Below are 23808 nucleotides of genomic sequence, written 5' to 3'. Positions count from 1 at the left end.
CAAGGTACACAGGCTGGGCCTGGCTATGGGAAAATATGTCTGTAGTTTCCAGCATACACAAGTAAAAATCTAGGTCTGTAGAGTCCAGTAGAATCATCCAGATGTCCAGGATATACATGTCATTCTCTATTTTATAATCCAATCTGTTCAGTGCAGGGGACAGTACATCTCTCAGATTCTTGTCTCTAGAAAATGCTATACGTAAATCAATGTCTTGAAAGATTGGAAGAGTTTTCATAATCTTCCAATTGGTTTTTAAGATGTTAGCCACATCATTACCCTATTTTGAGTACTTCAATACGCATGTCATCATTTTTTCTGTGTACTCGGTGCTGTTCTGACACTTTTTCTCTAATAACCATTCACGTTGATAATATTTGGCTCTTTTGAAAGCTCGTTTCAGTACTTTTTTCGGATACCCCCGATCTTCCAGTTTTTTCATCAGAGATTTCACTCGATGATTAAAAATCTTCAAATTTGAACAATTACGTTTTAATCTCAAAAATTGTGAGAATGGTAAGTTATTTTTTAAACTAACCGGATGGCAACTGAGATAATCTAAGAAGGTGTTCCTGTCAGTGGGTTTCGTGTACACGTCAAAATCAAAATGATCATTCTCTTGTGTTATAAGCACATCCAAGAAATTAATCTGTAAACAGGAATATTTTATTGTGAATTGTATGTTGTTGTCACAGCTGTTAAGCCAGTGTAAAAAGCTTTCTAAATCTCTGTCAGTACCAATCCATAACATCAATATATCGTCTATATATTTAAACCAGCTCTTTATGTTGGTACTGAATGGAGAATTGTCAATCCATGTTGTTTCAAAATCAGCCATGTACAAGTTGGCTACCGATGGGGCAAAAACTGCTCCTATGGCCACTCCTTTTTCCTTTGGTGAATGCATTCAAACACTGTGTACTTAAGGACATTGAAGATTGGGCACAAATGCAATCCCATTATTTTGATAATTTAAGTAAAGAAGAACGTTTAGCTGTAGAAAATCTTAAAGCAGATAGTTCTATTACTATTAAAAAAGCAGATAAAGGTGGTGCCATTGTGCTATTAGAAACTAGCAAATATAATGGTGAAATAGAAAGACAGTTGAATGAAGAAGGAGTATATGAAAAATTAACTCTGAATCCAACAAAGAGATTACAAAAACAAATCTCAAAATTAACAGACATAGGCCTGAAAGAAGGTTTTTTGACTAAACGAGATCACAAGTATTTAAACAAACAATTTCCTATTACTCCAATCTTTTATGTATTGCCGAAAATACATAAGGGCTTAGATGATCCTCCAGGCAGACCTATAATGTCCTCTAGGGGTTCGCTCTTTGAACCTCTTTCAAGATTCTTAGATGAATTCTTAAAATATGAAATCCCAAAAATAAAATCATTCATTCAAGACTCAAGGGATTTGATAGTTAAATTACAAGAAATCCCTAAAGATGTGTTCCCAGTCACTCTAGTGACTTTAGATGTGTGTTCTCTATACACATCGATTCCACAAGACGATGCTTTACAGTTATTGAAAAAGATTTTTGAAAGAAGAACAAGACCACATACTATCCCTACTGAGTTTTTATACAGTTTAGCCAGTCTAGCTATGAAAGAAAATTTTTTCATGTATAATAAAAAGTTTTACAAACAGAAAAAAGGAGTGGCCATGGGAGCAGTTTTTGCCCCATCGGTAGCCAACTTGTACATGGCTGATTTTGAAACAACATGGATTGACAATTCTCCGTTCAGTACCAACATAAAGAGCTGGTTTAGATATACAGTATAGACGATATATTGATGTTATGGATTGGTACTGACAGAGATTTAGAAAGCTTTTTACACTGGCTTAACAGCTGTGACAACAACATACAATTCACAATAAAATATTCCTGTTTACAGATTAATTTCTTGGATGTGCTTATAACACAAGAGAATGATCATTTTGATTTTGACGTGTACACGAAACCCACTGACAGGAACACCTTCTTAGATTATTGCAGTTGCCATCCGGTTAGTTTAAAAAATAACTTACCATTCTCACAATTTTTGAGATTAAAACGTAATTGTTCAAATTTGAAGATTTTTAATCACCGAGTGAAATCTCTGATGAGAAAACTGGAAGATCGGGGGTATCCGAAAAAAGTACTGAAATGAGCTTTCAAAAGAGCCAAATATTATCAACGTGAATGGTTATTAGAGAAAAAGTGTCAGAACAGCACCGAGTACACAGAAAAAATGATGACATGCATATTGAAGTACTCAAAACAGGGTAATGATGTGGCTAACATCTTAAAAACCAATTGGAAGATTATGAAAACTCATCCAATCTTTCAAGACATTGATTTATGTATAGCATTTTCTAGAGACAAGAATCTGAGAGATGTACTGTTCCCATGCTCTGAACAGATTGGATTATAAAATAGAGAATAACTTACTTCCTTGGGGGTTTTTTAAATGTGGAAAGTGTACTATCTGTTCCATAACAGTGAACATAAAAGAATTTAAAAATCCTATTGATAATAAAATATATTCGATTAGACACTTTTTAACATGTACTTCAGACCACATCATTTATGTCATCATTTGCCCCTGTAACAAGTGGTATGTGGGAAAATCAATACGTCCATTTAAAATCAGGATGACTGAACACAAATCCAATCTAAAACGTGAAAGGCTGAATGCTCCTTTAGTAGATCATTGTGCAGAGACGAATCACAAGTTTGAAGATCTAAAGTGTTTTTGCATAGATAAAGAAATTCCTAATGCTCAGGGAGGGGATAGACAAAGACGACTGCTGCAAAGAGAAACACGCTGGATCTTTAAACTGGGTACTGTTAAACCAAGGGGTATAAATACGACTGTAGAATGGAGTTCTTTCTTCTAGCGTGTTTTGTCAAACATATATTTTTAACTAGTATATAAGTTTATTAGTACAAGTGAGGCTCTTTAAAATTGTATGAATAATTAATGAGGGCCGTTTAAAATCGCGTCCTAGTAGTGCCAGCGCCATTTTGTTGCTTAATGCCAATGAAAACAGAGCTGCTCAGTAAGTAACCTCGCTTTTTTAATTTTTATATCTTTGGCGTTTTAAGATTATAATCTTAAATTGTGTTTTCTGTCCTTGTGTCTTATAGTTTACATGCCTGACATTTGACCCCTGAAGAAGCCGATTGTACGGTGAAATGGGTCCCGTAGGGCACAGGCACTTTAAAAAGATAAGTCATTACAAGCACTTTCAATTTGAAAAGTTTACACACTATTGCACTTTATTCTAAGATTTGCACATTTACATAGAGCTCAATGAAAGATATTACCACCCTGTTATGACTGTTGGAACAATCATTATTGATTAGACAGTACGGGTGTCTGAGAGCTCTATAATCTTGACAAGAATATTTGAGTGAAAGTTTTCTTGTTGTGCAAGCTACATGATATTTCTCAAGTCTTTCTTGATTGTTTGTCATTTATGAATAAGACTTGTTGCCATTAGTTTTTAATTGAGTATTTTTTCTTATATTCCAAACATCTTTTCCATGAGAACCGGAATTCTGTCCAGTTTTTTCTAGTAAACTTAGTTTTGATTTGATTGGCAGATTTTTTCAGGGTTATAGTTGTGTTATCTTCGAGCTAGCTCCCTCTTTCTCACTGATTCAGTGCAAAAGCCACGGGCAACGGCTCCTACGTGCGTCCTGCGCCTGAACCAGAAACCTTCTCTCTGACATTCCAACGTTAGAGGGAGCCACTGCCCGCAGCTTTGTGCACTGCATCAGTGAGGAAGAGGGATCTAGCCTGAAGATAACACCGGGGACGGCATTAAATGGCCAGGCGGGAGCAGGCCAGAAGGTAAGGCATAGCATGGAGGGAGGGAGACAACAAAGTTTAGGGGGGAATGATTTTATTTTTGAATTTAGTGATTGAATTATGTCAATTTTGAGAATTTACATCTGCTGTCAGTGTGCTTTGTGTAGTTTAATTTTGTGGTTAACCATTATGTGTTGTTAATAAGATTATATTGTGTATCTGTGAAAAATGAATGGAAAAAATAGTGTTACAATTAGTACTATTATAGGGGCGGGGTCTGGGGTGGAGATTGGGTAGAGATGGGTGGGGTCTGTCCCACAACTTAGCCCAGTGTTCTTCAATCGCCGGTCCACGGACCGATGCCAGTCTACAAAATAATTCTTTTATTTCTGCCGGTCCATAGGTATAAAAAGGTTGCAGAACACTGGAGTAGAGACTTGAGACCAAATTGCTACAGTGCCAGTCTGATCATAAGGCTGTTTTATATTTGTCAAAAGAGCTGGAAGATTTGAGCAACAGGGGGAGATGGAAAAGTGTAAGAGTGATTGATATTCCGGAGGGGACTGAAAGTTCAGATTTTATAAAGTTTTTGAAAGACTTATTACTGAAAACCCTCTCATTAAAGTTTTCACAGCCATTAGAATTTGAGAGGGCTCACAGAAGCTCATTAAGGAAAAATAATGGCTTTAAAGAGCCCAGGCCGATAATTTTTAAATTGCTGTGTTTTTCCCAGGTAATGGAAATACTGTAGATGGCCAAAGAAAAACAAAATATTAAATGGCAGGATTCAAAGATCTCTTACCTGATTTTGCCCTGAAGACTGTGAGTGTAAGAAAACAATTTCTAATGCTCCACCCACAACTTCGGCAGATAAGAGCAAAGTATGTGCTCTTCTACCCAGCGGTGATGAGAGTAATTCACTTAAATAAGACTGTCAACTATGAGGAGCCAGGAAAGTTGCAGGAGTACATTGACAAATGTGCAGAAGAAGAGATGTCATAATTCTTGGAGCATGTTTTTTGGGGGCTTAATGTTGGTCTAGTAAGAAAATAACTTTTGTTCCCTTTGATTTATCTATATTTTAACCGTTTCAATGTTTATATAATTTACAATTGAGGGACACAGTTGGAGACGGTTATTTTTTATAAAAGAAAAAAAAAGCATGCAATGTTAATATTCTATCATAGATTCCTAGCCCTAATGCCAATTTTCAACACTCCCTATTGGATATAAGGATCGGTACGTGATTAGATGTGGAAGCTGTCAATTTCTGGAAGACCCTATGAAGTCAGGAAAATGGGAGTGGATAATATAATGGGTTTATTGCTGATGCCTTACTTTAGTGTGGTAATGTGATATCCAACTGTACAGAGCAGCTTTAAAGAATCAATAATGTGAATATAGTGACATCACCCTGGAATAATTTTGGCTAAAAATACCTGGTTTCTGAGTGAGACTTGGTTGGCTCACTGTGGATCTGGTTGATGGAGGCGGGAATTGCGTCAGGAATCATGCGTGGCCTTCTATGTGGCCCTGTCTGGGGAGGTCTACGCCAGCGCTACAAGCCATTTCAGGAAATGCACAATGGTAAGCTGCTCTGGCACAGTTCCCGCACAAACAACTTTGCAGGTATTCTGTCCCAGGGTATGTGTATTGCTCCACCTGAAGCTCCTGTGACTGGCTATATGTTTGACAAAGGCATCTATTTTGCAGACTTGGTCTCCAAAAGTGCCAACTATTGTCATGCATTCCCTGGAAATCCCATAGGCTTACTTGGCAAGGTGGCCCTTGGAACATAGATAAACTGAAATCAGCCTCCGAAATAACTAAATTGCCTAAGGGGAAACATAGTGTGAAAGGTATGGGAAGAACAGCTCTTGACCCTGCTTCTTGCATTACCCTCAATGGTGTGGAAGTTCCTTTAGGAAAAGGAGTTGATACGTGCATCAGCAATACCAGTCTGCTTTATAATGAATATGATGTTGCTCAGGTCAATCTGAAGTACCTGCTGAAGCTGAAGTTCAACTATAAGACATCGCTTTGGTGACGAAGTCCAGAGTGCCCTCAATAACAAGTTATCCTATAGCTACACAGAGTTGATGTACAGTATGCAGACATGTCTGCATTAATTTCTGACTTACAATTTGAGCTGCTAAAGACTGATAGCTTTGCTTGAAGCAGCTTTGCAGATCCACAGCAATCTATTTAAACTTGAATGCAAACACTTCACTACACAAGTTAATTTAAGCAAGTGATACTTAACTGAAAATATGTTGAAAATATGCTTCCATAGTTTTGACTTTGAATGTTACATATTGATGTAAAAATAAAAGTTAACTTTAAAGCTAACCTACGTCAAAGTGAAGCTGAGGGATCATGACTTGACGGACATCAACCTCTTCTCGTCATATATTCATTTGCATTATGTCAACGTCTCTCAGAACCACTTGCAGGACATTTCAGCTCTGAACTCCCTCACCTATCTGCTGTGGTTGAAAGCAGCCCAGAACGTGCTTATGCACATACAATTGAATGAAATGCCCTATCTGCAGGTTGACAACTTTAGCCATACCCACATCAGGGAGCTTGGAGGCATCTGCCACCACAGTCTGGATTTGCTTAATCTTAATGGGAATGAAATATCCACATTCTCTAGAGTGAATTGTGCGAAGCTGGAAAATCTGCAGACTCTAGAACTCCGAGGCAACAGGCTAGACAGCACAGCAGGAGTCCTTCAGCCCAACCTGTGCAACCTCTACCTGGCTCAAAATGCGATCAGACACCTGGAAAGCTTGGAAGGACTGGTCCAGCTACAGACCCTTCATGTACGAGACAACCAACTGGAAACCCTGGATGGCTTCTCAGGGAGTATAAAATCCTTACAATATCTGAACATCAGAGGATCCAGATAGGCAGAATGAGGGAGCTGCAGAAGCTGGGCTGTTTGAGAGGACTGTGGGCTCTAGCAAAGTTTCAAGTTTCAAGTTTATTAGGATTTTATATACCGCCTATCAAGATTATCTAAGCGGTTTTTTACAATCAGGTACTCAAGTATTTTCCCTCTCTGTCCCGGTGGGCTCACAATCTATCTAATGTACCTGGGGCTATGGAGGATTAAGTGACTTGCCCTGGGTCACAAGGAGCAGCGCTGGATTTGAACCCACAACCCCAGGGTGCTGAGGCTGTAGATCCAACCACTGTGCCACACACTCCTCCAAAGATATCCCCTGTACAGAGGCCGATGACTATCTCAGAGAAGCCTAATTGCAGGCTCTCCTCCTCAAACGGCCAATGCCCAGACTGCTAATGTTGGAAACTGGGATGTAAAAATGTTTTGGTGCCAAATCTCTGCTGTATTATTCCTACCCGTTGGCTGTTCAAAGGGGAACTGGCATTTTCCTAATTAAGGGAAGGAGATTAATGTTGTAAAATTATACAATTGAAAGCTGAATATAGTTTAGATGAGGAAAGGGGGGTTGACTGATATAAAGTTTGGGTATTGGCTTTATCTTAGAATGGAGTGAATAAGTTGACTTCTGGAGGCATAAGGGTAATTGGATAATAATAGGGGAAAAATGAGGGAGAAGGAGGGTGGGGGAATGTGTTATGTTATTTTTCTGTGTAAAGAACTAAGAGGGTAATAGTTGTAGATTATAATATACAGTAGTTAGAGGGGGTTTCATGTTTGCAAAATATAGACACGATATGATATATGTGATTGAGAGGAAGATATATTGATATATATAAGATAGGAGGAAAAGTTAATGAATTATATTTTGAAGTAATAATTGTTCTGTAATTCTTGTTGTTTTATATTCTTTATTTATGTTTCTAAGTAATGCTGAATAAGAAAAATTTGTGTTAGTTAAATGTGCCTGACGGGGGTTGGTAGTTGCTAGTCGTGATGCACACTTCCAAGTCTATGAGGTATTTTAAGGGAGGGTTTTGGAAGGGTTGGGGGAAGGGATTTAATTTGGGTTCTTGGATGTGGGGGAAATTGTATCTATTTATGTGTTTAAAGAAAAATCAAGAAAATATTGGGCTGAATGGTATAATCACTTGCGATGGATTTAAAAATATTCTCATTGAATGTCAATGGCCTTAATCATCCAATCAAGAGGAAAAACACACTTAACTTTTTAAAACAACAGAATGCGGATATTTATTATATACAAGAAACACATTTAGCCATAGAATCAAGCAAATTAGAAGGGGGTGGGTAAAGCATTCATTTTCACCCCTGTGGTAGGTAAGAAGGCTGGGGTAGCTATCCTGGTCCATAAGAAGTGTTTGGCTGTATTCAATCAGATTTCCACAGATCCTGCGGGCAGGTGGATTCATGTGGATATGAGCTCAGGGAATAATACACTGGTGCTCTTCAACATATATGCCCCTATTTCAAATCAAAATGACTTTTTCAAAACTCTTCAGAAGTTGGTACTACCACTGGTCACTTCTAATATAGTTGTGGCGGGGGACATTAACGCTGTAGTGGGACCCTATGATGGACAAAAAAACCAATAAAATTATAAAGTCATTTGGATTAGATAATCTGATACAATTCTGTGGTTTGAAATATATATGGCGAATCCTTCATTATGATGCTCAGGAATTTTATTTCTGCTCCCATGTTTTAATTTTAATTTAATTTAATTCTTATATATCGCTAATAACCGTGAGGTTTCTAAGCGGTTTACAAAAATGATGCATTAAAAGATACAATAAATAAAAATAAATAAGATAGGTACTTGGAAATTCCCTAACTGTCCCAAAGGCTCACAATATAACTAAAGTACCTGAAGAAACAATTTATGAAAAGTAAAGATAAAAATATAAAGACAGAGGTAGAGATAGAGATAGAAATGAATATTCCAACAAGATGGCGGCCAGTTAGGTCATCTTCTGTGCTGTCTCCCTTGTCCTGCTTTTATTTTTGTTTTATTTTGCCTTTGTTGATTTTTCTTTTAAATTTCTTTTATGTTGTTTTTTGTTCTGTCTCTGCTGTTTTCATTTGGGACTTCCAGTCTCGTTGATGTTTGCTTCTTTTGAGCTCACCTACCGATTTCCAGTTTGACAGTTGCTCTGATCTGGCAGCTGAGGGAGCCGTTGCCTGATGCCTGAATGGTTCTATGGTGGCGGTTAAGAGTTGAAGAATTGGGTCCTGTTTCTTTTCGTGGTGGATGGGAGAGTTCTGGCTTTCGGCACCTTGTGCTCATGTCCAGCCACTAGTGGAGAGGAGTGGGAGCTTCGCCCCCTCCCGAACCAGCATAGGACCAGCTCCATTGAATTCAAGCTGCAACAACGGCGTGCTGAGGGCAGATGAAGGCAGGAGACAGCCCACACAGCCACAGAGGGACTACATCGGACCGGAATGCAGGTCGGTCGAGCCAGCTTGACCTCCTCCCCGTTACCAGCAGGGAGAGGAGATTAAATCTTTTTCTCCCTGTTAGGTCATGGGAGAGGCGGAGCGGTGATCGCACTCCTTTCCTGAGCGGGCTGGCGAAAAGATGTCAGCCCGCTGCTTGAAAGCAATCTTTTCTTTTTTTTTTTCCTCTGCTGGGTCATGGGAGAGGCGGAGCGGTGCTCACATGCCACTCCTGAGCTGATTAATATGAAGATCTACATGCGGTGGAACTGTGACCAGGTGCCCTGCTGGAGAGGGGCTCCCGATACTGCTGCTGGTCTCGGTGAGCCATTAGCACCGCTTTTTTTAAAGTATTCTCCCCTGCTGGATCAGGGGAGGGGTGTAACTGATCAGGTGCCCTGCTGGAGAGGGGCTCCCAATATTGCTGCTGGTCTCGGTGAGCCGTTAGCACCGCTTCTTTCAAAGTGTTCTCCCCTGCTGGATCGGGGGAGGGGTGTAACTGTGATCAGGTACCCTACTGGAGAGGGGCTCCCAATACTGCTGCTGGTCTCGGTGAGCCGTTAGCACCACTTTTTTTAAAGTATTCTCCCCTGCTGGATCGGGGGAGGGGTGTAACTGTGATCAGGTGCCCTGCTGGAAAGGGGTTCCCAATATTGCTGCTGGTCTCGGTGAGCCGTTAGCACCGCTTTTTTTAAAGTATTCTCCCCTGCTGGATCGGGGGAGGAGTGTAACTGTGATCAGGTGCCCTGCTGGAGAGGGGCTTCTGATACTGCTACTGGTCTCGGTGAGCCGTTAGCATCACTTCTTTTAAAGTGTTCTCCCCTGCTGGATCGGGGGAGGAGTGTAACTGTGATCAGGTGCCCTGCTGGCACAGATGCTCAAGGCCCGGCCCAGGCAAGAGGCAGGAGCTTGCTTTCACTCTCACAACCAGCAGAAGGGGTAAGGAGCGTGTTTGAGAGGAAGGGCGAGCGGATGCCGCTTTCAGCACGGGGGTGCGATGCGGTTCTCGCGGGGGGGGGGTTGCGATGCCGGTTAGAGCGGGGGGAGGGGGTGATGGAGCAGCGCCAGTAGCCTCGGGAAGGGGGGATTGGTGGAACAAATCAAAGTGAGTTTCCATTCATTCCTATGGGGAAACTTGCTTTGATATACGAGTAACTTGATTTACGAGCATGCTTCTGGAACAAATTATGCTCGTAAACCAAGGTTTCACTGTAATAAGATCTCTTCATAATTGGCCAGGAAAGATTTGTTTTCTCAAAAGGCTCTGTATTATGGAAACTCGAATAAGGCGGGAAGATTATTAGCTAATTATCTTAAAGCTAAAAAAAGAAAAGTAAAAATTGTTGTGATTAAAGATGAGAAGGGTGAAACTCATTCTCAAATTGGAAATATTTTAAAACAATTTATGATCTTTTATAAAGCTTTGTATTCTTCTGAGCCTTATTCAAATTAAGAACTTGAAGGTTTAAAGTTTTTAAAGTTGATCAAGGGAATAAAAATTCTCGAGCATATAAAAGGAAGTCTTGAGGCACCTATATCATTAAAAGAATTACAAGCAGCGTTGAAGTCCCTAAGGGCTCCTTTTACAAAGGTGCGTTAGGGCCTTAACACGCAAAATAGCGTGCACTAAAATGCCATGCACGCTAACCACTACCGCCTCCTTTTAAGCAGGCGGTAGTTATTCGGCTAGCGCGCGCTATAGCGCGTGCTAGTTTTGAACATGCACTAAAAACACTAGCGCACCTTCAAAAAAGGAGCCCTTAGAGTTGGATCTGCTCCAGATGGTGATGGTTTCACTGTAGAGTTTTATAAATCATTTCAAATTACCCTTTTGCCTCATCTTTTAAATTTATATCAAGCTCAACTAACTAAAGGTTGCATCTCAGGTACTATGGCAGAATCTCTAACTATTGTTTTGCCAAAGCCAAATAAAGATCCCATGTTGGTTGCAAATTACAGGCCTATTTCTTTGATCATTGTAGATGGGAATTTGTTGGCTAAGTTATTGACACTGCGCTTGGCCAAGGCTCTCCCTTATATTATAAGTATACACCAAATGGGGTTCGTTGCTCAAAGGCATTCTTCAAACAACACCAGGCTGGCGTTTCACATGTTAAATTTAACAAAATAAATCAACAATTGGCTTCACTGAATAAATTCCCAGGGGGACTGTTTAATCTTGAGAAGATAAAACAATAAATCACTTTATAAAGTAAGTAAATTTAATGGGCCTCAGTATGAGCTCTTAGAATATAAACGAGGGAAATTGAGCTCAGGCAGCAACTCATGGATGACCAGCATCAGACCAAAGTCTAAATAAGCACTGCCTCATACATCATTTGGTCTGTAAAGTGCAAATCACACTGAAAAGTAAAGTGCTAGAAAAGTCAAGTTAAACAGTCGTCCCTGAGAAAATAAAACATTCACTAAAAACTATATAAAGACTCCCAAGAATCTACCTTGTGTCTATAATAAAGTGCAAGTGCTATATAAATGCTGTGTACTTAAAATGCTACAACCTAACAAACGAATAGGAGATACAATCTCATATATACTCTCATATCAAGCCCCCCCCCAGCAAATACTAGTGTCTCAATGAATCAATGAGTTAATAGAGTCATATAATTCAGCATGCAATAACAGTAAATATATAGAATAGTGGTATCATCCAAAGAACTATAAAATCCACACATACACTGCATAACCAGAATTCATGAAAGTAAAAAAGGCAAAAAGCACAAAAGTGAAAAAACATAAAAAAATTGACTAACACAGTAAATAAATTCATGGATTCGTGAATTCCTCAAATCAATAAGGTAGGTAATCACAATCCATCTAAAGGTTAACAGTTCATAAAGTCACTTCTGAAACATTCAAAATGCTTATATTATAACCAAACCACTACTGCTCAAGGAGTACTTGATAGTCCAAATGATGAAAGACAGAGCTCCGTTTCATTCTCTTCGTCAAGAGCGGGAAGACAGAGCTCCGTTTCGTTCTCTTCATCAGGAGCAGGAAGTATTTGGGTTGCATCCAGCAGAAAATTCTTTCCTTCTGTCAGCTCAAAATTCCAGAGTGTGAGAAATTTTAAACTATCGCTGCGAAAACTTTGAAATTTATTAACAAATTAACAGATGTTCCAATAGAGAAATTACTTATCAATCCCTATGGTTAAACTCCAAGATTCAAATAGGCGGGTCTGGGATCTTCTGGAGGCATTGGATGTAGGCATTCGTACATTAGATGATGTTACGTCAAATGGGAAAATGCTTGATTTTTCACAATTGCAACAAACATTTGCAAACATAAGCAGTGCTAGGGCCTTAATTCGCGGAATAGCACACGCTAGATTGCCGCATGCGCTAGCCGCTATCGTTGAGCATGCGGTAGATTTCCAGCTAGCTTACGCTATAGCGCGCGCTAATCCGGTGCATGCGATAAAACTGCTAGCGCGGCTTTGTAAAAGGACCCCTTGATATTGGTCTCAAAATTATAAGTGGTTGCAGTTGAAGCAAGCCATTCAGAAGGGGTTCCCTGATTGGCAAAATCTAAAAAATTATTACAGCTTGCAGGACCTTTGCTTCCAGATAGATTCGTTAGAGCATCAGGCTGCCTGGTGGTATAAATTAATATCCGATTTCTTGAATAAAAAACTAAAAAATGGTTTTAGAGACATTTGGAGCATTGAGATTAAGCATTATATTCCTGCATCTTGATGGCCACAAATTTGGATTTTGAGGATGAAATACACAGTGTCAGCATCTATGAGACAAACATGTTTTTTTTCTGTTACATAGATCTTTTTGGACCCCTGATGGGTTACACAAGTTAGACAGTTCTAAATCTAATAGATGCTGGCATTGTCATCTGGACATAGGGACACTGGATCATCTGTTGTTCTATTGTCCTTTGATACTTAACTTGTGGAGGTCAATATGGGGTACGATTAACAACATACTGGAATCATCAATTCCACCGACGTATGAGGCGGTCATATGTGGAACGTTGTTACATGTTAAACCCCCCTATGGATCGTTATAAATGCCGTCTTTTTCTTGTCATGACCGGGATAGCCATGCAGATGGTAACCCGAAATTGGAAGAACTACAACTGCCTAAATTTTCCTTTCTGGTGAGCAAATTTGTGCTCCACCTATAGATATGAAAAAATGAATGCCGATAGTTTGGGGCACAGTAATTTATTTTTTTTTTAAGTTCAATAAGTTTTATTAAGTTTCAAATATGAGTACAAACAAAAAGAACAATAAGAAAGAACAATAGGAAAAATGAACATAGATGTGCAGCACAGACAAATACAGTAGCACAGTATCTAGTCATGAAGTAAGAATAACATAATAGACGAACAATCAATCCGAAATAACCCAATACAATGAAGAAGTTGATAGGATCAGAGTGGAGAGGGGAGAGAAATGTCCAATAGGAGCTGCCAATTACGTTCAAACGAGTGCAATGTTCTAGATTTAAAGGCAGCAGCCCTCTTATATTTCGCAGTGACACAGACCATGTTCCACTACATATTATACGTTACAGCTGAGACATTTTTCCAATTTTTTAGGACCAGTTTAATACCCAACTGCAATAACAAGTTAAAGAGTTTCGAGTCATTTTCCAACAGTGCAGTATTAATAGCATGAGATCCCAGTATGACAATAGCAGGGGTGAGTGGAGTGTGAATGGAAAACGTCTCACATATCGTTTTCCAAATTGATTGCCAAAAAGGGGATATCAAAGGGCAGTGAAAAAGTTGGTGGAGAAAAGTACCCTTATCCTTATTACATGGCCAACAAGATCCAGACTCAGAGGCTTTGAAGTGAGATAGTTTATGTTGAGTCCAGACAGCCCTATGTAAGACAAAATACATTGTTTGTTTCAATGAGGAGGAACAAGAGGGGCGCAGCAATGAGGTCCATATACACTTCCAATCGTCTTCTAGAGGAGAAGTCTGTAAGTCAAATTCCCAAGTATGTTCAGTACCAAGCGGGTGGCAATGAATTCTTTCCTGTAGCCATTTGTACCACTTTGAGGCACAGCCTTTAACAGCATGAAATTGACTGAGAACGGCCAAAATACCAGGAGTATCAGGAGCAAGAGAAGAGGTGCGCATCTGAGACGACAAGCAGTGAACCAATTGGATCCATTTAAAGTGCTGCGAGCTGGCTAGGTGATATCGTTGTTGTAGTTGGAGGAATGACAACCAGGATGCGTCATCTCGTAGGTCCCGAACAGTCCAAATTCCTGCATCTTGCCATACCAACCAATGGATGGGTTGGTTAAGAATCTTGAAGTTGACATTATCCCAAATCGGAGCACTCAATGTGGAAATCCAAGGATGGGACAAATTGTGCTCAATGAGACCAACAACCGATTTAGCACTATGGAACACAGGGTTAGCAGATTTGGACAAGAGCTGGAATGGCAGAAGGTGGAGTGGTCGGCCCACAAAGCAAGTTTGTTCCCAAGAGAGCCAGATAGGTGAATATGTATTGTTCGAAGGCATAAACCAGTAGGAAGTTTGCTGCATAATAAAAGCGGCAAGATATGAGTGAAGATTCGGGAAGTTAACTCCACCCCTTTCCTTGCTCGCTTTCAATTTAGCTAATGCTATTCTTGGTGGTTTAGAGCACCAAAGGAAGGAGACAAGCAATTTTTCAACAGCAGTGTAAAAGGAATCCAGAAACAAAATCAGAATCATGTTCAAGAAGTAAAGGATCTTGGGTGCAATCATCATCTTGATAGTACTGAGACGACCCCACCAGGTAAGTCGTAAAGGCGACCATCGAGACAGGAGATCTTTGACCATGGACATTATCTTGTCGGTATTAAGCAATAGTGTTTCCTCAATAGTGGGCGCAAAGTAGATTCCCAAATATTTCAGGGTGTTGTCAGACCAGGCAAAATCAAGAAATTGCATAGAGTGTTTAACCTCTGGATGGCTCAGAGGCATAATTTCGGACTTAGAACGGTTGAGCTTGTAGCCAGAGACTTTAGAGTATTCAGTGATCGTGGTAAGGACATGTGGAAGAGAGTCAGGGGTGGTATACAGCAAGATGTCATCCGCATATGCCGAGTACTTGACAAGGGTATTACCAGTTGATATGCCACAGATTTTGTTATTGAGTTTGATGTGCAAAAGAAGTGGTTCTAGGGCTATGTTAAATAGCAGGGGGAACAAGGGACAGCCTTGACGAGTCCCACGACTGGGGTGAAAAGGATTCGATAGCTGATTGTTGATTTGAATCCGAGTGGAGGGTGAAGAGTAGAGGACGCCAATCATATTAATTGCGGAGTCAGTGAAGCCAAAGCGCTGGAGTGCAGAAAATAGAAAGGACCATTCAACTCTGTCGAACGCTTTTTCAGCATCGAGGCCAATGGCAAGATGGTGACTGTCCTGTTCCTCCACTCTCCTAAGGATGTTGAAGAAGAGTCTTGAGTTGTCATGAGAAAGACGTCCCTGCATAAAGCCTGTCTGTTCAGCAGCTATCAGTCGTGGGAGAAGCATTTACAAACGCCCCGCTAGTATTTTAGCATATAATTTAGCGTCCACATTTATCATAGACAGGGGTCTGTAGCTTTGCACCAGTTGTTTGTCCTTGCCATCTTTCGGTAATACCACGAACACAGCTTCGGAAAAAAAAGAGCCCTTAGCTTCCCCAGATTGAATTAGGTGCTCAAATAGTCCCTGGAATAATGGTAGAAAGAGAGATTGGAATGAAATATACAGTTCTACTGGAATGCCATCAGGGCCGGGTGTTTTCCTCTTGGCCATACCCTGCAGAGCTGAGGCAATTTCAGCTTCGGTGATGGGAGAACTGAAAATTTCGTTATTGTCCATGTTGAGGGTAGGACAATCCATTTGATCTAGAAAAGACTTGATATCTGCAGACGATGGAGCTTGTGAGGTATATAATTCACTATAGTAGTCATGAAAGCGAGGCAGTATATCTGATCTAGAAGTAAGAACATCACCTTCCTTTGATTTTATGGAAGTTATGAAGGACCGCTCTGATTGGGATTTTAAGTAGTTGGCTAACAGGTGTCCAGCAGTATCGTGTTCTGCATAATACGTTGCTTCTTTCACGAACAAGGACTTTCCTGCGATAGAAGCCAGGAGACAATTATATTGAAGTCGAAGCTTACGAAGTTGTTCAAAAAGGACCGCATCAGATGGGTCCACACAGAAAAGCGACTCCAAGGATGCAATCCGGTTTTCTAGCTCAGCACGACACTTAGCTGTCTCTTTATTTTTCTTGGACTTGAAGGAGATGATGACCCCACGCAAGAACGCTTTGAGTGCATCCCAGAAGATAAACCAGTTGGTATGTTCCACAGTGTTGAATTGAAGAAATTCTTGCATGGACGAAGTGAAACAAGTTATGAAGTCGGGGTCATCAAGCAAGGTGGTGTCAAACCTCCAGGACGGTTTTGCAGAGGAAGGATTCATTATTTGAAGGTCTATGCTGATCATAGCGTGGTCAGATACTAGAATAGAATAAATGTCCGCTTTAGAGACACTGGAAAGGAGGGATGGAGAGGTCAAAAAATAATCAATTCTTGAAAAATAAGAGTGGGGCGAAGAAAAAAAAGAAAATGTGCATGCATCTGGATGTAAAATTCTCCAAGGGTCGCAAATATTCAGATGTTGAATGACGTCTTTCAAAGCCTGCCAGGCTTTAGAAGGTCTGTGCGGAGCCAAGGATTGTCTGTCCATTATGGGATCTAGGGCAAGGTTAAAGTCGCCTCCAAGGATAAATGGGATATTTCCCAGGGCGGTGATGGAATTTGCCAAGTTGTGGAAAAACTCAGGGCAGTCCTTATTAGGGGTGTATATGTTGAATATAGCCATGGATGTATGATGATGAGACAGTGTGATCCTCACCCATCTACCCTCTGAGTCGCAGGACTGGTCTGTTACGATGAAGTCAGGATGTTTTCTAACTAGAATGATGACTCCATTCTTCCTATCTACTGCAGGACAGAAAATAGGGGGAAGGGACCAATTACATGAAAATTTAGAAGCTTCCGCAGCACCTAGGTGCGTTTCCTGTAGAAGGGCCACATCTGGGTGGAATCGGGTTATATATTGCAGTATTTTAATCTGTTTCAAAGGATTAAGTAAACCTTTCACATTAAGTGATATGCATTTGATAGGCATAGAGATAAAAAAAATGACAAGAATATATACTGTGCAAAAATTCAATATACAAACAACACTTCCATATTGCATCCACTCCTCATGCAGAAAAACAACCTCTCTGCAAGAGGAGAAAAACATTGGGTCAGTAAACAATGAAAAACAACAGGTATGAATGAGCAACAGCAAACAACTGCAAACAGTGCAACATTCTCGGGTTTACACAGAGAAAAAAGATTTGTTAGCGTAGAAAAAAGGAAGGAGTAGAAGAAAAAAGAAGGAGTCAAAGAAGAGCAATAGAAAGAGTAGTAAGTAGGTAAGCAAATATGATACGAAGAAAATGCAAGCTACTTATCAAAGGGAAGAAGAAAGAAGCAGGAGACAGCTCTTGAATAAGAAGGTGATGCCGATGAGAAGGGGCTTAGCAGGGCAGTAGTAAGAGAAAATCAGGCAATCAATCATAATGATACAAAAAAGATGAGCAGAATAGCAGGCAAGGTGAGAGAAAAAGAAGAAGTTGTCAAAATGAAAGCTTAGAAGATAACAGGACAGTGCAGAAAACAGGAGAGCAAAAAGGAAAGCAGCCCTGAGCTCATTTGAATTTGTGGAGGAAAAGAAAGAGGGTGAGAGTGGGAAAAGGAGAGGTAAGAAGAGATAAAACCAGTAGCATTATACACAATCAGGCAGTATATAGTAATTCAGATCCACAGGTAGTAATAAAACAGTCAAGTAGCATCGATGGTGCTAGGTGAAATGGATTCTAAATAGTCTCCGAGTTGATTGGGATCGGTGAAATCTTTAGTGCGATTCTGAAGGGTGAGCAGGATAAAACATCCCAAAGCGGGCGTTGAGTGCTTTAAGACGAGGACGGTACTCAAGAAGCTGTTTCCTTAAACGAGCAGAGGTCTTGCTCAAATCAGGGAGAAACATCAGGCTTTTACCCTCGTATTTCAGCGGCGCTTTCAGTTTGGCCTTTTGCATAATTTCAATAGTTTGATTGAAGCGGAGGAGACTTAGGATGATCGGCCTGGGAAAATTCTCACGTGGCACACGCTGGGAGTTGATACGGTGAGCAGCTTCGATTTCAAAAGGCTGAGAGAAGGTAATTTCTAGCAAAGCAGGGATGGTATCTTGCAGAAATTTGATTAAATTCTGTCCCTCACGACCTTCCGGTATTCCAAGGATACGAATGTTTCGTTTACGAGCCAGATCATTCGCCTCGTCCAGATCTCTCTCGAGCTGTGTCACGCGCTTAAGATGGCGCTGGAGATCTTTAACGTTTTCGTCAGTAGCACGCTGTTTTATTTCAAGAGATTCCACCCGAGTTCTAAAGTGTAACAGGTCCGTTTTCATAACGGAAACATCCTGCTTGATATCTTCGATATTGATATTTGTTTCCGAAAGCATATCTTTCATTGCGCGCACTTCCTCGAGTAAAAGTGACATCGGGGAATCTTCCGATTTAGAGGCCTGCGGCTTAGAGGGTGAAGGGGGGTCGATTTGCCACTCTTAGTGGCAGACATGACCCAATATGGGAAATAATTAAGGACCCGAACTCACCAAAAGTCGAGAGATAATAGGAGCCACCAATGTGCAGGCAGAAAGCTGTGTAAAATAGATTTTAGTGCAGTGTTTCGCCAGAGCTCAAATTCAAGCTGCCATTCCTTCAGGTGCTCACTAGCGCCCCCCCCCCCCTCAGTAATTTATTTAAACTGGTTTGGGGGCCGTTGACATTATATATTACCTCACTATAATAGGTCTTTGATTATGAGTCAATTTTTGTTCATTTTTGTACACATCCAGGAAAGGGAGGGGGCTATTTCTGTCCTAATTTGACTTTTGAGTATGTCCACCCTGGGGTGGGAAGAGGGTGGGATGATATATTTTATCTGAATAGGGTAAGGTTATTGGGATAGTCTATGTTTCTGTGTTTTATTGAATAATCATTGGGTGGGGGAATGGGAGGGAGAAAATGGTTGGTTATGCATAATGTGACCATTTATTTTTTTCATCAAAATGGGACATCTATTAATATTCAGTCCCGCTCCCAATCCCGACCCAGCCCCACCTCAGCCCTGCCCTAGAGAATGACACGGTGAAAAAATTGGTCCCCGTCACCGCCCCGTCCCCGTCTCACCATCCTCTGCACCGCCCCGTCACCGCCATTCCCTTCACCGCCCCGTCACCGCCACTGCCACCCCATTCACCGCCCCGTCACCGCCACTGCAACCCCATTCACCGCCCCATCACCGTCACCGCTGCATACATAAAAGCCTCAAACGGGTACGATTTTATATACTTTACTTTATTTACGTATAAAGGAAACATTCTTTAAAACTTTAAAACTTTAAAACTTAGTTAAATATTAGTTAATAACTATACAAAAACAAAACACGCAGAGAAAAAATTAATTAATATAAATTCTCAAAACTGACACATTTTGATCACTAAATTTAAAATAGTTATTTTTCATACAGTTTTTCAATCACTAATCTTCCACCACCCCTGGGGCTAGCAATGCAAAAACAAACACGACATGTACTTTAAATGCTTACAATGTTAGCCTACATGGTAAGTAGACGCGGCCGCTGTACCTAATCGCGGCAAAGATCTCCCTGCCGTGATTAGCATAGTGACCGCGGCTACGGCTGCAAGTCTCCCCTCCCCCCAGCGATCACGGCAGGAGGGCACCCAACCCCTCCTGTAGACCCCCCCCAACGGCCCTCCCGACAATCGCAGCAGAAGGGTACCCAACCCCTCCTGCCGGTCCTCCCAATGGCCTCCCCTAAGATCACCGGCAGGAGGGTACCCAACCCCTCCTGCCGGACCCTCCCCCAACAAACCCCGCCATCCCGAAACACCACCCTTAGTCTTACTTTCCAAGTTGGACCGGACAGCTCCTCGCTCGTCTGGCCAGCAGGCCTGCCTCCGTCCAAATGAGGCGGGCCCGCCCCTACCCTGCCCAACCCACAGGATCCTAGGGCCTGATTGGTCTAGGCACCTAAAGCCACTCCCGCTATAGGAGGGGCCTTAGGTGCTTGGGCCAATCAGGCCCTAGGATCCTGTGGGTTAGGCAGGGGAGGGGAGGGGCGGGCCCGCCTCATTTGGACGGAGGCAGGCCTGCTGGCCAGACGAGCGAGGAGCTGTCCGGTCCAACTTGGAAAGTAAGACTAAGGGTGGTGTTTCGGGATGGCGGGGTTTGTTGGGGGAGGGTCCGGCAGGAGGGGTTGGGCACCCTCCTGCCGCGATCGTTGGGGAGGGCTGGTTCAGAAGTACATATGGAGTAGTTGCAGGTGATGCTTGGGACAGTTCTGATTGTGTTAGTTCGGTTTTATGTGTTTTTTGAATAGAAGGGTTTTTATTTCTTTCTTGAAGGTTTTGTAGTTTGTGGTCAAGGTCAATAAGTTTCAAGTTTCAAGTTCAAGTTTACCTTTATTTGATGAATCGCTTATCACAGTACCTAAGCGATGTACAATTAAAAACCATCAGGGTGTGGTAATACATTTAGTTTCTAATAATCAATTAATAGACAGACATACATTTAGTTTATAAAAATCACTTAAAAAAAAAACGACAAAGATTGACGAACATGAAGGGGTGGGAAGAAAGGGAAGAAGTTACAATTTTGTTATTTATAAAGGTTTAAACATTCAAGGGTAGAGCACATTAGGTAGACATGGGTTAAGATGGAATAGAAGAGAATGGAAAACTTAAAAAGACTATGTTTTATAGATCAAATGCGTCCTGAAATAAATATGTTTTTAAAATTTTCTTAAACGCAACAAGGTCTTTTTCGATTTTGATAAAATTTGGAAGGGAGTTCCACAGTGTGGGCGCTTTTACAGAGAATATATCATTGCGTCTGGTGCCTATGATTCTTAATGAAGGGACTGAAAGCAAATTTAAAGAAGAAGATCTTAAGGAACGAGCAGATTTGTATGGGATAATCAATTTTGCAATAAATTGGGGTTCGTTGAAGCATAATGTTTTGTAAACCAAAAATAATATTTTAAAGGTAATTCGGTGGGTTATAGGGAGCCAGTGAGATTTAATGAGTAAGGGGGTGACATGATCGAATTTCTTCGCATTGAATATTAATTTTACTGCTGTATTTTGGATGATTTGGAGACGTCTATTTTCTTTTTGAGTTATGTTAATAAAGAGAGCATTGCAATAGTCCAGTTTGGAAATAATAAGAGAGTGAATTAAAATATTAAGTGATTTAGCTTCCAGAAAAGTAGAAATTGAGCGTAAGAGACGTAATCTGTAGAAACAGGATTTAACTATTGCGCTGATATGGTCATGAAAAGATAGATCAACATCAATTATTACGCCGAGGATTTTCAACTTGGATACTGATTCTAGTGGAATGTTATCAAGAATGAATGGTGTTTTTTGAAATATGTCTCCTTTCCAGTTGAAAAGCATGGTTTTTGTTTTTTTGGGTATTTAAAGCCAGTTTGTTATTATTTAACCAGGTTTTTATTTTTTCTAATTTATCAGTGATAGTTTTTATTTCTTCGGTGTTTTCTGGATTGAGAGGGTGCAATAGTTGAATATCATCAGCGTATGAAAATGTTGTGAATCCTAGTGACTGTGACATGGTGATAAGTGGGGATAAGAAAATGTTAAATAGTAGAGGGGATAATATTGATCCTTGTGGAACTCCGGAAGATAAAGAAAAGTTTTCAGAATAGGACTCATTAAATTTAACTCTCGAGATTCGGTTTGAAAGAAAGGATGTTAACCACAGTAAGACTTGGCCATCAATCCCTAGTGATTGCAGACGATTAAGGAGAATTTCATGATCTATGGTATCGAAGGCTGCGGATAGATCTAAAGAAAAAAGTGCTACGGATTTATGATGGTCAAGAAAGTAATGAATGTTTGTAACTAGACCAATCATAGAGTATTCTGTGTTGTGATATTTTCGGAAACCTGTTTGGTTGGGGTGTAATGCATTAGTGGATTCGATGAATTCCGAAAGCTGTTCAAAAACCAATTTTTCTGTCAATTTCATTAGGAATGGTAAGTTTGAAATGGGGCGATAGTTAGATGAGTCATCTGGACTGGATTTGAAGTTTTTTAGGATTGGTGTAATAATAGAGGATTTCCAAGTGGTGGGAACAGTAGAAGAAGAAAGGCTTTTTTGTATAAGTGATAGAATAAATGGACCAAAATAAGAAAAATATTTCTTTAAATAGAACGGCGGAATAAGTTCAGTAGGAGTGCTTTTTAAGTTAATTGATTTAAGATGTCTTTCAATGTCGTTTATAGTTGGAGTTCTAAAATTTAAGCATTTGGCTGTTGGTATGAGGTTATCTGTGGTTAAGTTTTCACAAACAGAAGAGGTGGATATGTTGGTCGAGAAAGTTTGTCTTATTTTTGATATCTTTTGGCAGAAATAGTCTGCAAGTTCTTGTGATGTTAGTATCGATTTTTGCATTGATGTGGTTGTATTTTTTTTTTCCGGGTTAACTGATTTTAGAATATTAAAGAGAACAGAAGAATTTTTGGTCTTTTGGATTTTGTTGTTATAGTAAAATTTTTTTGCTTGTGAAATTTCACTTTTATAATAAAGAGAAATGTCCTTAAATTTTTGTAAATTAATGGGTGTTTTAGCAGAGCGCCATTTTCTTTCTGCAGCACGAAGTTGAGTTTTTATTAAAGAGAGCTTTTTAGAGTACCACGGGTTTTTTTTTGTGCTGTTGACTACTGTTTTTGTAATTAAAGGTGTTTTAGTGTTTAGTATGGATTCTAGATGAGAGTTCCAGTAATGGAGTTGGTCGTCGATAGATTCAAATGAAGGAATAATAATAGAAGGGCTAAATATAGGTGAGATATCTGAACTTTCTAATTGAGAGAAATCTCTGTATGAGATTGTTTTGGCTTGGGAGAAATGGTTTAATATCTTTTGATGAGGGAGATAGAGGTTTAAAGAGATTAAACAGTGATCAGACCAGGGAATAGAAAGAATATTGGGAGTAGAATGGGGTAAAGAATGAGAAGCCGGGATTAAAATCATATCTAATGTATGTTTGGCTTGATGGGTAGGTTCGTGTATCAGTGTTTGTAGGTCTAAATCTTTGAATAAATTGATGGTATCCAAGGTTTGTGGGTTATTGTGATTATCGAAATGAATATTAAAGTCACCCAGTATAATTGGACAGTTAGCTGCTGAGCAAAATTCAAAGAGTAGATTATGAAGCAATGATAATTTAGAGTAATCCATTGGAGGGGGAATATATAGCAGAAGAAAGTCAGTTTTATTTACTGTATTTATTTTGAAATGGAGGTATTCGATAGTGGAGTTGATAATTGATTGGTCCTGAAGTTTAATTAGATTTTTTTGAAAGATAATGGCTAGTCCACCGCCTTTTCGTTTATGGCGATGGTTCCAAATAAAATCGTAGTTAGGGGGACAGCAAAAGGAAAGATAGGCTTCATCTCCGTCAGATAACCATGTTTCGGTTATACAAAGAATGT

General features: G+C 40.2%; 2 protein-coding genes across 2 annotated transcripts in view; both read left to right on the top strand.

Annotated features, from left to right (window-relative positions):
* The window catches only part of LOC117369440 (sialic acid-binding Ig-like lectin 13), a 56302-nt gene extending 51644 nt beyond the window's left edge, over positions 1-4658 (top strand). The window contains exon 4 of the mRNA XM_033964031.1: positions 4540-4658. Coding sequence (XP_033819922.1) covers positions 4540-4583 — 44 coding nt within the window. The 3' untranslated portion in view covers positions 4584-4658. The remainder of the gene's footprint in view (positions 1-4539) is intronic.
* A 659-nt stretch (positions 4659-5317) lies between these two features.
* Positions 5318-14958, top strand: LOC117368836 (leucine-rich repeat-containing protein 23-like). The gene is given in 4 exon segments (XM_033962581.1): positions 5318-5587; positions 6152-6710; positions 6713-6761; positions 14811-14958. Coding segments are annotated over 4 exon segments (1026 nt in total).
* The last annotated feature ends 8850 nt before the right edge of the window (positions 14959-23808 follow it).

Source organism: Geotrypetes seraphini, chromosome 11 (genome assembly GCF_902459505.1).
Source record: "Geotrypetes seraphini chromosome 11, aGeoSer1.1, whole genome shotgun sequence".
In the NCBI taxonomy this organism is placed as follows: domain Eukaryota; kingdom Metazoa; phylum Chordata; class Amphibia; order Gymnophiona; family Dermophiidae; genus Geotrypetes; species Geotrypetes seraphini.
This window is presented reverse-complemented; position numbering and strand designations above follow the sequence as displayed.